The following is a 15,540-nucleotide window of genomic DNA, read 5'->3' as shown; positions in this document are numbered from 1 at the left end:
ACCCTCTTTCCTTAGTCTAAACCATTAGTTGTAAATAATTCTCATTATTAAAATCAAAATATATATTTAAAAAAATATTTAAACTTATATTTTACTTATGATTATAATCAGTACAGCAAATACTTCTCGGTTCTTTAGATACCTGTATAAATATTTTGAAGAAATTTACTAGCGGCCAATTTTAATGATTTTATTATGTTATTTAACGCTTAATGCTGTATGAGGTGTGAATGTTTTTTTTTTGTCTTGTGTAAATGTTCACAGATATAATTATTGTATTTTACTTATGGGCTATAAGATAGTGATGAAATTTATCTATATTTGTGTTACTGTAGGCTTTCAGCCTATTGTCCTTTTTTAACTCTGTAATATTATTTATTAACGTTTCAGATATTGAATAAATAGATATTAATAAATGTCTTATGTCAATTAGCAAAGTAATACACTAAATAATAATAATAATAAAGCGGCTGTAATCTCTTTCTTTTTCTGTCGTGTCTTAAATCTGATATAGCGCCCTCTATTTTAAACTTATCCGTTATACAACTAGTTTACGATAAAAAATACATTAATGATCGAATTTACTTAAATTTATCAGTTATATAAGTTATAAGGTTAAATTTTAACACAAAGTGTTATTTTATCAATTATTTAGTCATATCACATTTACATTTATGTAATGGTTGTACGAGACTAAAGCAGGTGGAGGTCGCCATGATGAATTTTGTCGTATCCACCAGAAAATCTGCTTAAAAGGCGGGGCCACAGCCTAGTGCGTTGCGACGATTTTCCAGGGAATTATGTTAGGATACTAACGGTTTTTCCAACAAACAAGATGGTGTTGCAACCTTTGGAGTTTAGCGACTGTTATTTGGACAGTCCGGAGTTTCGTGAAAATCTCAGATCTCACGAGAATGAATTGGAAAGTACGAATAAAGCGATCAAGGATTTGATACGAGAGTGCAAGGCACTGATCAGCGCAGCGAGGAGTAAGTTGACCTTTCCGTTGCTCAAACACCGTGTGTGATCACGAAGTGTGCTCTGTGCGATAGGCCTAGGATTCTGACGTAGATATGGCTGGCTGAGAGTTGATGTTGTATCTCATTTACGAGTAATATACCAGGAGGAACCACTGATTGTTAACCATATATTCATATGCTTCATTGACATACCAAATAGATAAAGATAATCATATTTTTGTAGTCAGCCCTCCCAGAGTGTGTGTGCAGTGCATCTTCGTTTTTGTGTGCATCATTAATATAAAATGCTTCCTCCCTTTCTGTTCAGTTAAATCTTAACCTTCTACCTCTGTACCTAGAGGGGACACTTGGCCTGTATCGGTATTGTAGTTCTTGTGTTTTTATTTTTTTTAAAACATGTATCAGTATTGTTAATGAGAATATTGAGAGATGTGAAAGATTCATAATTCATGATTTTATTTTTCTGAATGAATTGAAATAGACATGCACAGTTTGGTATGCTGTGTGTATTTATGCAAGAATTTTGTATTATAGTTGATAAGATCATTTGGAAATTTCGCAAGTTTTGGTATTGATAATGATATTGACATTGTAATGTACCAAGTTCCAACAGAGACTACAGCAATTAAAAGAATAAGCAAAGGCAGAAAAATATTTGATATTTCTACTTTATTCTGTTTTTAATACACTTTGACAATCTGTACGAGTATTGTCACTGTGTGTCTTGTATAGTATTCTTGCATGGTACTTAATGAATGCTTTGATTTGTTGTTAGTAGCCATTAAGTGCGGTCTAGTACAATCAGTCAAGTATGGGAGTGTGGCTGAGCATTTCCTGTGCCCTCTATTGTACGCGGCAGCCTTGGGTAAATTCAAGTGCCATACTGTATTTAATAAAGCATATCCTGTATTAGTTTTTAGTCTGGCAGAATTGTGCCGATTCCTTCACTCTCCAGGGCTTATCCGACGGGATTATCACAGATTCCGTGGTCACGTGTATGAGGGAATGGTAGACAGATGAGAAAATAGAAAGCCACATGTTTTCATTACCCAGCTGTAGGCTTACCTTTAAAGTACTATAATATATTCTGATGTCATGGTATCATGTGACACCTACAGAATTTTTTGAACCGGGGAGCCTGGGTGTATGGCACTATTTATATTATATATTTCTTCAGCTTTCCAGCAGTTACAGTTATAGTTTTCAATATACAGTACCTTTTTAACTTGATCAATATCATTTTTTCCTTCTCTAAATTATAAATGTTTCTTCTCAAAACTCTTGGTTTTTTTTAGTGGTATAGCTATTTTGAAAAAAAAAATCTAAAACATTACTAGGGGAGGCAAAAATATATATTGCATTTTTCTTGCACTCTTTACTTTCACTGTATACCTGTAACATGACGAATAAAACAGGCTCCTGATGAAGTCCACTGTGTGGACGAAAGCTAGAGACTAAATTCTATATTGTTAGTCTCGAAAGTGCTGCTGTCATTTACTTTATATTACTGTATACCTGTAGTACAGTGTTAGGAGTGACTAAACTTTAAACATTAATTTCATAATAGAAATAGGAAATTAATGTAATTGATCAAGTTTCGGTTTTAGTTTGAATGAAGGAAATTTTTAATAAATGTGTTTTGTGATGAATTTATAATAAATAAACAATTGAAATGGATTGTGATTAAATAAATTACTGTATTTCCTTCTATTTGCAAAATCAGGAAAAATATCCAAGTTCAAATAATTGAGTTGTGCAAATAAGTTCAACTTAATCAATTTTTAATTAGACATGGAAATCAATTCAATTTTTACTGCTTTTATATAAATTTTGACATTTATTGTACCTGATTTCAGGGTTTAGATGCAAAAAAATAAAAATAGATTCCTATCATCTTTTACATGGGCATGGAAATATTTTCTTAAAACTGCAGTATAAATAATTTGTATTTGTATGTGTGTGAGTATGTGTTCCATCCAATGACCGGGGTAGTAATGTGAATCGCTTAGAGGCTTTGTGCATGAAGCGCTAGAAGAAAGACATATTAATATTATTATTAATTATTATTTATATATTGATAATAAATATTGATATTTCTTTAGCTCAGCACAAATTATGATCTATAAATTACAATGTGTTCATAATTGATTCACAGATTAACAAGGGAAATTGTTTTAAAAAGACAGATTACTAAAGGATTCATAATTATTTATATTTCAAATTTTGTGAACGATGAGTCATTCGGACAACATAATAATTTTTTTATGGATATGTTATTGACACACTCCAGAATGTTTGAATTTAAAAGTCTACAAGCACGGTGGACAGGTTGTAGATGTAGTGGTATGACAACATTAAGAACCCTTAAAGATATCTAATCTGAATAGGATGGCACTTGGTCTTACTATGAATCTGCTGAATGACTTAAGTGAGGAAAACTTCATTGGCGTGGCATGGATTGCACTATGTCACACAGTATTATCAGAAAATTCAAATACAGGAGTTGTTGTGTGATTCAGTGATGTAATAAAAACCACTTTCTTGAGGAGGCTAATTGTATTGTAGGCCTATACTAATAAAAAAGCGTTTATTTAACAGGGGTTCCAAAAAGGCCTTTATTAATTTTATTAATGTGTTTGTGATCCTCAGATGAAATTTCCATGATAAAAGGATATTCTTTCTATTATTATTCCATCCTCATCCATCAACTGTGCACTAGTTTTTCATTAGTGCATGACTTGCTTTGCCTTTTTTTATTCATGTGCAAAATTTCGAAACAACTTGTTTAGATAATGCACAACAATGAATATTCTAGGCTAGTGTTTTCAACATTGTTTTTACCTACTCTAGCACTAGAATTGAGAAAAAAAAATTGTTTTCATGCATTAAAATGTTGTATAATAATTTCCACAAATGTATGATACGCAACTATACTAATTGCTTATTTTGTAAGTATTGCGTTTTTGTACTGGGACTGGGTGCACCGTTGACCGTGTCAAGTGAAAGCCAGTTTTTAAAATCCTGGATCTTCTTATGGTACAGATAGTGACTGTCAGTAGTTCATTGAACTTGTTGGCTAGCTTCGTAAGCCATGTTATTATTGCTTCCCGACTGTGCTAGCCAGTTGTAGGGATAATCGCAGAGGAGCTTACGTAAATCACATTCCTGCCGTGAGATATGCACATGTAATGCCTTGTTAATCTTTTGACTAATTTGTTGCTAGGTTGGTAAATTGACTTGTAAATCAAAAGGTGAAGTTCATAGTACAATTAATAATCTATACAAATGTTGCAGCTGTATTGATATTGTTTCTGTTATTTAAATATTAATGGTAATTCTAGTTAATATTAAATGAAATTATTTTTAGCATAGTTTATAATATTTTTAAAACTTTATATTTCTTCATAAAGTACAGTATTCCATTCATTGAATAATTTGCTAAAAATAGAGTAATGTCTATGATTAGGTCTTTGTGTGTCTGAAGTAGGCAAAGTTTTTTCAGACAAAAGGTGTTTGATAAAACTTTGTTTGGTAGTAAACGTAATTACAATAATACAGTAATTGAAACATGTACAATTTGGGATCGATTATTTTCCAGTTGTATGATTTGCATTATTTTCTATAATAATTTATAGTTTTCAAATATTCTAAATCAAGTCAAGAAACGTTATAAGTAATTATTAAATATATGATTGAAGTGGATGTGATATGAGTCAAGTCTTTAAATCAAGTCAACAAAAGTTAAAAATACTTGTATTGAATATGTTTAGTTGATGTGATATTGGAGTACAACTAGACATTGTATAATATGGCTTACAGTAAATAGAATACAGTACTGTATGAATCAAATGCTAATAATGCTTTTAGGGACCATCAATTAATTCTGTAAGAGTACAAAACATAGGCTGTCGGGAGGGTGGAGGGATTTTCAGTAGGTTTTGCAAGCAAATGTACCCTTGTGAAATCAATAAAATCATATGATTTTATTATACACTCTTTCAGGGGAAAAGTAGGGAGGGAGATCACAGAAAAGCGATGTAAATGAGTTATGTTTTCATGAAAATACATTCATGAACATAATAGATGACCCCTTCTGAGTCAGTCAATACATTTGAAGCTGTGAAATGATTGAACTATAATAAAGCACTTTGATAATTCAAATATTTTGATGAACCGACATTTTACTATCATAAATATTGATCGTCGTAGTTGTTTGAACAGCACATCTGTTCATGTACTTATCGAATGAGAGTTCGTTGTCTAGTTGTGTACACTGACGTGTTGTGCGATATTAGCTCCCAGTTGGGTGTTGCTCTTATTCAGCTAATAAATTAAAATATAAAATTCAGTCCAGCTGAGATGACCATATCAAGAATCCATCACTTTTGAATTGGAAACTACAGTAGATCCACCGAACATACATTAACACTCAGTGATACTCTGGTTGTTGGGAACAACACACAAGGGCCACTGATTTGGATTAAAACCACTGCTTTTATTGACCCCTGATTAACACAAGATTGATCTAACCTGAGAGTTGAACTTGGGACCAATCATCTCCAGAAGAACCACTTGTAGAACCACCTTGATTTACGCGGACCATTGATCTACTGAGGAACTACTGATTAATGGACTAATGAGAACCACTAGTTTACCTTGTGAATACTGTACTTACCTGGTGGATAAACCTCATGCATTTCTACTGATATGGTAAAACAACTGATTTACAGATGGATCATTATCTAAATGTTATCACTTATAATACATATTGACCACTGATTTACCCATGGACCACTTGTCTACACCTTGGCCGCTGATCAGAATCCATTTCAGCAGATTCTGCTGTATAAAGCCACAGTTAAGGGAGTGTTCACTTATCACTTGCTTGAATGAATTATGTCTCGTGAATCTGGCAGGAGTTTGTAGTCATATCATAGTGCAGTTGATTGAAGTGGCCAATAATAATTCTAATGTCCCAAATGGCGCCCCATACCAAGGGCTATCAAAGCAAATAAATAGTATACAGGGTACCAGGCCTGACAGGGAACTGACAAGGTTAAATAGCAAATACAGTGGCTACTATGGCTTTACTAAAGCCTGAGCATTGTGCTCTTCTACAGCAACAAGCTTCGTAAATTGTTTTAAAGAATACCGTAGGCTTATTCTATAACTGTAGTCCATTGCTAGGCCTGGATCAGGCAACTCAACGGCGAAAAGCTTGCTGTCGAGCCTGGGATTTACAACAGCAGTGGAAGGCCCTTTCTACAGCAGTTGCTGTTGGTTCTGTGGGAAAATTTGAACCCTGCTATTGTAGATTTTATAGATGCATAAAGCTAAGTACTTGGTAGGTAATGTAGGCAAGTTGCAAGCCACTGCTAATGCCCCAAGTATTATAAGACCACACCAGTAATATAATAATTAAAATTTAGATGCATGTGGCTAATAAGTTTTGGTAGGCAAGTAGGTAGGTAAGTAGGTAGGTTGCAAGCAATCCCTATTCATTTACTACTATTATACCCGAGTATAAACCCACCCAATTTCAGGCTTGATTTCAGATGCTAGCATTTGTCCGAGTATACATTGGAGTTGAAGACATAGGCCTTCTCTTTTGATATGCTAAAAAGAAAAAAAAATCAATATTTTATTAGCTTTCAATTAAAAATGACAATGATGAAAAATTATATTATAAATGGATAAGTTAAACCACAGACCCTATTATACAAAATAGGGTCTATGTTTGGACCATCAAAAATTTAATTGTCTGGGTGTTGTCCTAAGTTGAAGCCCACACCCCCAATTTCAGTGGATTCTGTAGCCAGCATTCCACACCCAGTCCCATTCCTGGACTTGTACTCAGAATAATAGCAATGAAAGTTCTGTTACGTGGATGATGATCAGTATAATCCAATCAATCAGCTAATCAAGTATAAGCCTATTACTGTAAATATATATATTTTTTTAAAGACAGAATAATGTATACTGTATGAAGACTCAATGCCACTCATCATGTTATAGGGATGTAAGGGATGATGTTTGAATTTGTCCTTATTTCCATCTCTATGGTCAGTGGCCTATCATTCCATTTTCATTATCTCATGAGTCATGGTACAAGTTTGTGGTTATCAGTGGTCAGTGGTCACATACTGTAGTAATTAATGATGTACTATATGTGCTGGCTAAGTTTGTTACCAATTATCTTATCTAATTTACTCTCAATGTCATACATAATTTACTAATGTATTTTAATTATTATATTTTTTGTTTCACAGATAATAGATACAGTATTATCAATTTCTTAATTCTTAACATAACAATACATAAAAGAACATCTTTAGCGCTGCTATTAAAGTGTTAATTTTCTGTATATCACTATTTTGAATTTTATCCAGTCCAGTGATGTGAATGCGTTCTAGAACAGAAATTGCTTCTTTTTTTTATGAAACAATAATAATCTTACAACTCTCCAGGGGATATATTTTCCAACTTTCATATCATTTTATCTTTCTGCTTTCTACTTAAATATAAATTCTATGGTTTTTTAATCACATTAACATCTAAAGATAGTGAAGTAATCAGCATTAAAAAGTCATTGTAATTGTTGATACATTAACTTGTTAGCTTATTATTGTATTATATCAAACAGTAAATACTCAATTAGTTGTCAAATTAAATTGTGTTGAACTGATCTTGCTCCCTTTATTGAATCTAGTGCACTACAAGTACAAACAACTAGTACACCCATTATTGTTGTCTTTATTATTATATATCATTACATTAATGTTATATAATCAAATAACCATTCTTTGCACTCAATAAAAAAAAAAAAAAAAAAAAAAAAATTTTGGCTCTTGCTAACAAATTGGTACATTATGATGTTTACTTCAGTTCAACACATCATAAATTACTATAAATATGCCAGGAAATAGTTTACATTATATTATGAGATTAATTTTTAGAATGAAACTGGTCTTCTATTAATTACAGTATTATCTTTTCTATTTAATGTAAATTGTTTACACTAGGCAGTTTCAATATTGATACATATTTTACTCATAGACACAGTCCCTGTCATATATTTTGGTACTATACCGCTGTATAATTTGGTACAATGTTATTAAAATAAATGGTGGGCAACACTCAGTTACGAAAGTGTACCCAATATACAGTAATTCTTTTAAGGCGCACCATTGGTTTTTAATAGGGTTAGAATGCCAATAATCTACGGTACTCTAAACCTGGGCATAATCTGCACTGATGGTCATTGGCTGATGTAATTTCATGTGCAACAGATTGTTTTTAATGACAGATCTGCTCAGACTGCAACAAGCACTACGGAGTAGAGATGCATTCGTCGAAGGACGATTAGACACCGTTGTACAATTCAGTTTGTGCCCTGCTTAAAACAGGTCTTAGCTTTTCAGAATGGTTTGCTAATGCTCCAAAAAATATAGGCCCCCAAGTATCAAAGATTTTTTCAAGATTAGTTACAAATACTGTAGGCCCCAACAACTATCTGATACCAGCTTACAATCAGAACCGTAGGTCCTGTGAAAATACTTTTAAATTGAGTGCGAGTGGGTTTAGAGTAAGGTACTCGCCTACAAAACCACATCATGCTTGATTACATTGTTCTACAGTTTTTCTAAAGTCGTGCCAGAAAAAATGTACATAAATTTTTCTAAAATGGATTGTAAACATAATTTATCCCCAGGTACGTTATTTATTGCCTTTCCTGTGTACAACTTCCTTGTCACTATGGCAACCTTTATTGCCACAATACACTATATTTTGATATATGGAGCTAAGCAGTTGTTTCTACACCGATGGTTACATTCCATTCCAAGCCGGTGAATCATAGAAATTGCTGGAACATTTAAGCGTAGCTTATGATACTGTAGTATATTTAGATAAGGATTTAAGTAGTCTATGCGTGAGCAATGGATAGTCTTTGATATTAATAATATGAGTTATGATGCATCTCTTTTTGTTGTACAGTAGTCCTACTTTCTAGCATTGTCTTTATATTTTTAAAACACTACACTAAACTTCAAACTTTATGGATATTCAAAAAAAATTGTAAAATTGTAGGTATTAAAAGTTTTAATTAATTGTTCACCCCACTGCCCACCCCCACTTTAAATATGGTATAGTCCATTTTGGGTGATTTTTGTCCAGGTGATTTTTGTAAAGGGTGGTTTTTGTCCTACATTCGTCTATCATACAGTGATGTGCCATTTCTTTTGTATTGGCTCGTTTTTCTATATTTATTCATAGCATTTTCCAGCATATTCGAAATGCCCTTCAAAAAATAACTGTTTGTTAGAATAAGTATTTTATTTCAATATGTTAGTGAACACATCATCATGTGTATGTGAGAGGAGATTGAATTAATATTGCATTGTAAAATTGTTTACAGTATATTATTACACATTATTTAAAAAGCTGTCATTTATCAATTTTGAAGTTCAGTTTAGTTGTCATGTACATGCATGTGAGTGAGTGAATGCATGCAGGCATGGATTAGTAGTGAATACAGGCGTTAAAATTAATTTTATCGTTTTTTAAGGCCAATAAAAGAAATTATTATTAGTTTATCATTCTGTTTATCTAGGCAGGAAGAGTGATAAGGGAGTGAGGCTTTTTATTAATACAAACAATATCTACTAAATATTACAAACAAATGGAAAAATTAAAAAAAAAAAATTTTTTTTTAATTTTTTTTTCCAGATTTGTTTTTCCCAATTAAGACATGCAGGCAGGGATAATAAATTAATCAATGTTTTTTTATTGGGCCTTATTCATAGGCACAAGGGAAATACATGGGAAAAATTATCATAAAAGTCCTACCAGTTTGAATTTTGGAGTTGTACTGTAGTATCATTAACATTTTTCTATAAAATAATTCATAACCTTTTTGCCATGTGACCTAGTTTTGCTTAGTTTGCACATGGAGGTATATAAAGTAAGAATTTTATTGCAAGTAATCAATGGTACATAAATACATCATTCTTATAGTACTTAACAGCCAGTGTCCAAACAACTGCGAGTGACAATCATAAAATGTATACTCAATCCCTAAAACTGAGTAAATTTCATGCAAAATGCTAACTTATTTTTAACATCAAGAGATTTACAATGATTGTGTCCCAGTAATAATTTTAATTATAATTATAGGACCAAGTAAGTAATATGAATTTAAAATCAATACAAGATAGGTCATTAACTAAAACGAAACCACCAAAAATTTATAATATTGCAGTATAATTATTTTGTATGGAAGTAGGAATTATAATTTGAATCATTACACACATTGGAATATATTGTGCTCTCTTTACAGTTGTTTTGAAGCCTTCTTCGTAGGTAAATTGTACAGTCATATGATTGTTTACCAACTGTTATATTTTCTGAATAAACAATGTGAGTGTACAGTACTTCAAAGAACAGTTTGAATACCAACACACATTGATTTCACTTTCTGTGTGTGTTGTATTATGCAATCATGATTTTCAAAATTGCAATAGTACTGTATTTCACTTTAAAGTAATTATATTGTATACAGTAATCAGTAGTTACTGATAAATTTTGTTTTTTTAATATTTTTTTCCAGATTTGTTTTTCCCAATGCTATAAAATACATGCGGGTGGGGATGATAAATAAATTTTTTTTTTTTGTATTAAAAACAAACCTTGATCGGCCATTTTGTTGTATTCCTAGTGCACTGAGTTTTGTAGTTATCTTTTAATATCGCTATTTCCGTAACTTATATTGTATCATCCCGTATTATTTTGGAATGGCACTAATATTAAATAATCTGTTTACCATATATCATAAGTTCACTGTCATTTTCGAATCACAAGTTATAAAAATCAGCATTTTAAAATCCTCCGGAGCATAGGCCTAGGCGTCGGTATACCGCCGTACACGTACGTACGTTGTTAAATCACTTGTTTGTAGAAGAAATGTATGAGACCATATCCACGAGTAATATTACTTTTAAAGTTAGATTAAGTGACTTTCAAGTTTGCATAAATGCTATAACTGGCCTAATGATTATCGTCTCTTAATGGTTTTCAAATCTTTTTTTCATTTTTAGATTTATCCAAGGCCCAGAGAAGTTTCTCAGAGACGCTAGTGAATTTTAACTTTGAAAGTATAGGCCAGTCACAAACAGATGACGAGATTGATATTTGTAAGTAAACAGTAGCTTAAGGTTGAACTCTGATTTTCTATATTTGGGTATGTTATGCCCATATATAGATGTGATGTCATTAGGTTCATAGGTAAATGACAGTATCTTAAACTCTGTCCACACTATAATATGTCATGTGACAACCTGTGATCTTCTATATTTGGGTATGTCATGCTCATAGATATGTGATGTCATCAGGTTCAAGGAAATCATACTATCTTAGAGCTCTGTCCACACTATAATAATATTCTATATTTGGGTATGTCATGCTCATGTGATGTCATCAGGTTCATAGGCAAGTCACAATATCTTAAGGTCTGTCCACACTATAAAATGTCATAAAATGTCATGTGACAACCTGTGATATTCTATATTTGGGTATGTCATGCTCACAGATGTGATGTCATTAGGTTCATAGGCAAATCACAGTGTCTTAAACTCTATTCACACTATAAAACGTTATGTGACAACCTGTGAATAAAACTTGGCGAATTGCCAGTTCATCTTGTCAACCCCGAAAATCCAGCATTGGACAATGTGCGTGCCAATCAGAACACATTAAAGTGTGTTAAAGGTTAACCTCGTGGCAAATGTTAAAAAGCTGTGAGCAACAGTGAGTAAAAAAAAGTCTAGCATGACTACCCTTACTTAATTCGGCAAGGTAGTGATTTCTATAGTTCCATTAGCATTGGATCGCTTAGCAGGTTCTGCTTCAAATTTCAGTAAAACAATGTGATTTTTATGTAGAAAATCGTAATAATTTGTACATGATTTGTCATCGATATTACTATTTAAAAGAAGAAAATTCCTACTGCCAGAACAATAGTGTCAGATCAAAATACTCCGAATTGGAAAGTAAACCAGTATAATTACTGTCTGCTCCCCTCCTCTCTTAGGGGAAAATGTAGGCTGTAATGACATCAAAATTCGAACTTTCTGAAGGCTATACTAGGTTACCTAGCTAAGCTAGCTAAACAAGGTTTTTAAAACATGATCAATCTATTATTAAGGTAGGAAATAACAAAACAATAAAGTTTTAACATTGTTTATTAGTAAATTGCAACATTGCTCCCACGTTGAAAGCTGGTAAACTATATTTCAATATTGTTTACGCATTGTTTATCAGCCCGAAGATCCATCCTATGATCAATGCAAAGCTAATTAAAATAACAATGACCTTCGTAGTGGTTCGTAGCTATGTTCAAAACTTACCTACGAGCAGATTACGAGAGGTACACGCAGATATGAAGCGATAATTCATAGCTGCACTATATTTTTCATAATTTAGAAGTTTAGTTTTCCTCTGAGAGAACTATTACAGTAAGTTGTCTCAGGTTTCGTTCATGCATGTAACCTTGTCAGTGGTAGTAAAATAAAAGATGATCCCTAGATAGGATTACAGACTTAAGTGTTATTACTTTATTACGTGATCCCTAGCTATAAAGGATGTTGATGTTACCTTTGTATAAACATAGTTTACCTAGACACACCTACTGTACATGTGCTATAATCCTTTAAGTAGGTTCCTTTAACATCACACAGTAGTAACTGTAGTGTGGTTATGGTATGTTTTTATTCCTGGGATTATAGTTCCAATAGCTTCTATTTCAATGTATTGAAAGATTCACTCCCACCAAATTCATTTTAAACAGATCAACCCTTTGTAAAATCCGGTACTAGGTTACCTAATTTAAGAATATGGTAATTTTTATTGTGTTATTTTAACAATGCTTTTCGTAATGGGAAGCATCATTTTTTTGTTGGCTGGGATTTTTATATTGTACTATTCGGTAAGTTTAGATTTGACTGATAAAAATCCATTAATATTTTACTTTGAAAATGCCAAGTACGCCTATTCTTATTTTCTACACACATTCCTGGTTGGCAATTTATTATTGATTTTGGTATTTAAAAACAAAATGTAACAAAAATTATTTTCAACAGTGTAAAATTCCTAACCTTTACTTGTTTTACGCAGAGACATCGGTATGCAATAGAATGATAGTGGCACTCAAAATCAGTACTCGACAGCAGCATAAATGACTATTTTAATTCCATGTGGTGGTGCACGCTGAACGCATGAATATACAACAGCGTGAATATTATGTGCGTGACCATGTTTTTCTCGCGCTGTGTAAAGGGATTTTATTTATTTATTTATTTTAACAATATTTTGTGAGGGTGGTCCATCCAGCCGGGGCTGATCATTTGGGACCCTCAAATACATACAAAGCAAAAACAATAGAGTACAATTACAAAAACAAAGTAAATAATTAAAAGACTTTAAATAGAATTAAAATAAACCTAATAAACAGAAAAAAATTTAAAACGTAATTAAAAAAAACCAATAAATATCAAAGTTAAATATAGCTTATAACTTACAGGTTACTACCTGTAGAATGTGATAAAATATTTTGTCATGGTTTTTTTTTATAATTTTTTCGCTAAACTAGGCCAAATAAAAAAGATTATTAGTTTCTCTTCCCATCGTGCATCCATATTTTTTGCCTTACCAATTTTTGATATTTTTAAAAATTTTCTTTATTTAACGAAATGTATGAAAATCTGGCTAACTTGCATCAGTAAAAATTCCTCTCTCGATCATTTGTGGTTGGGGATACATATGGTATGAATCATGTCTTGTGCTTCTCTTACTTGTTTTCAATAGCAAATAGTAGCTGTTTCCCATCAACAATCTTGGATTTGCCATCTTGTAGTAAAAAAAAAAGGTGCCCTCATCCTTTTTTCAAAACATTAGGATGAAAACTACTTTTCTTTTTAGTACCTTTTGCTTTCATTCATTCTTGATGTTTCAAGTAAAAGCCCAATAAAAATATACATTTCTTTTCCACTTTCTCATCCTGTTTTTTCAGCAAGTTAATTATGTAGTTAAACCTGCGTAAGTCAAATAATTTCTAAGTCGATCTAATTTCATATGGCAAATTATTGTATTTTCCATTAATTAACAATCTAAAAGTTGAATTTTATCGAAGTTGAACAATTTTTCAATGGCATTATGGATTTGACTTAGGCAAGTTCAACTGTCGATGTAAAAAAATTAAATAATAGATTGGATGTATTCAGTGTTATTTTCACAGCATCCTTTCTGGGATTTTTTGATTTCTGACCAATGGTTATAATTGTTGTAATCTTTGTTGAATATTTTTAAAAATAATTTCATTTTTAAAGAAATTTAACCCGGATATAACTCTTCAGGAAAAATATTTACACGGTTTACCAGGAGTAAAAAGCATAAAAATTGTGTATTGGGCTAATAAATCTCTGTCTTTGTTGTTATGCAGGGTAGCAGAAAACTTGCCCTAAATTGTTATCCTAGGCTTTTAAAATTTGAAGGTAATACATCAGAAAGTATTTATGTTGGTAATGCTGACTACTATTTATGAAAGTATTTAACAATACAGCAAGTGGATATACAGTAATAGGGATTGTAGTGTAACAATACCCACAGTATACTTTTCAGCTATTAGGAAGTATACTGATACATAATGATGATAACTCCTATCAATTATATGATGACACTGTGGAATGTCTGCTATCATTTTAAAGACACTACAAAGGTATAAACTTGAATAGTTGATTGTGTTTGTATTCAATATTCACAGAAAATTGAAAATTGATGGTAATTTGAATACCAACCATTTCAATTTTCAGTGGTTAAAATTTTGTGAGGAGTTTCTCCGATCAAATGCCCCCTCCCAAAAATCAACTTGGTTTCATGTTGAAGGAGGTGGGCTTACAATGAAGAAACTACGGTATTCTTTAATAACAAAAAAATTAAAAAGTACAATACGTTGAAAAAGATTTTTGAGATTTTGTAAATGTTATTGATTTTACAGCTCAGTCTTTGAAAGAATTTGGTCGTCTTATTGGATCAGTGGAAGATGTAAGGGATAATGTGGTAAGTCCAGTTGTATTCAGTATTTTCTCTTCATTCAAGACCTTGACTGATGGATTGCTATCGAACTAATAAATTTATCTATTTGTTGTGTCTTCCACCAGTTGAAACACCTGTAAACAACATGAATATATAATTTTTGTAAAATAATTATAAATATTAAACAACTATTAATAACATAACGCTATGAAAATTCATGATTGTTAAATCATTGTTCCAGAGGGTTGCAAATAGTGACACCATCTGTGTGAGAGACCAACAATAGTTGATGTGGTTGACTTCGATAACCATTAGTTTATTTAAACAAATTCAAAGAAGATACAATTATGCAAAGTTAATATTAATATATATATATATATAATACAAAATATTGATTTTATTGAACATGTATTTGGTGACTGTCTTCATCCTTACACTCAGATTCTAGAGTGGCTGCATTTACAACCAACCTCCT

At 31.9% G+C, this 15,540-nt stretch overlaps 1 protein-coding gene across 1 annotated transcript; it reads left to right on the top strand.

Annotated features, from left to right (window-relative positions):
- Positions 1-729: 729 nt before the first annotated feature.
- LOC117122761 (rho GTPase-activating protein 26-like) lies at positions 730-15,158 on the top strand. Its single transcript, XM_033268503.1, has 3 exons — positions 730-989; positions 11,075-11,170; positions 15,028-15,158. The coding sequence occupies exons 1-3, from the start codon at positions 836-838 to the stop codon at positions 15,156-15,158; spliced, it is 381 nt and encodes a 126-aa protein (XP_033124394.1). The 5' UTR covers positions 730-835.
- The last annotated feature ends 382 nt before the right edge of the window (positions 15,159-15,540 follow it).

This window comes from Anneissia japonica, unplaced genomic scaffold (genome assembly GCF_011630105.1).
Source record: "Anneissia japonica isolate Jap-2015-1 unplaced genomic scaffold, ASM1163010v1 scaffold288142_len361356_cov169, whole genome shotgun sequence".
NCBI lineage: Eukaryota > Metazoa > Echinodermata > Crinoidea > Comatulida > Comatulidae > Anneissia > Anneissia japonica.
This window is presented reverse-complemented; position numbering and strand designations above follow the sequence as displayed.

Bases quoted from the DNA above. Each gene is read 5' to 3' on its own strand.
- LOC117122761 (XM_033268503.1), top strand. From the start codon at position 836: ATGGTGTTGCAACCTTTGGAGTTTAGCGACTGTTATTTGGACAGTCCG. The intron at 990-11,074 runs GTAAGTTGACCT...TTTCATTTTTAG, and splicing joins ACTGATCAGCGCAGCGAGGA to ATTTATCCAAGGCCCAGAGA. The intron at 11,171-15,027 runs GTAAGTAAACAG...TTGATTTTACAG, and splicing joins AGATGACGAGATTGATATTT to CTCAGTCTTTGAAAGAATTT.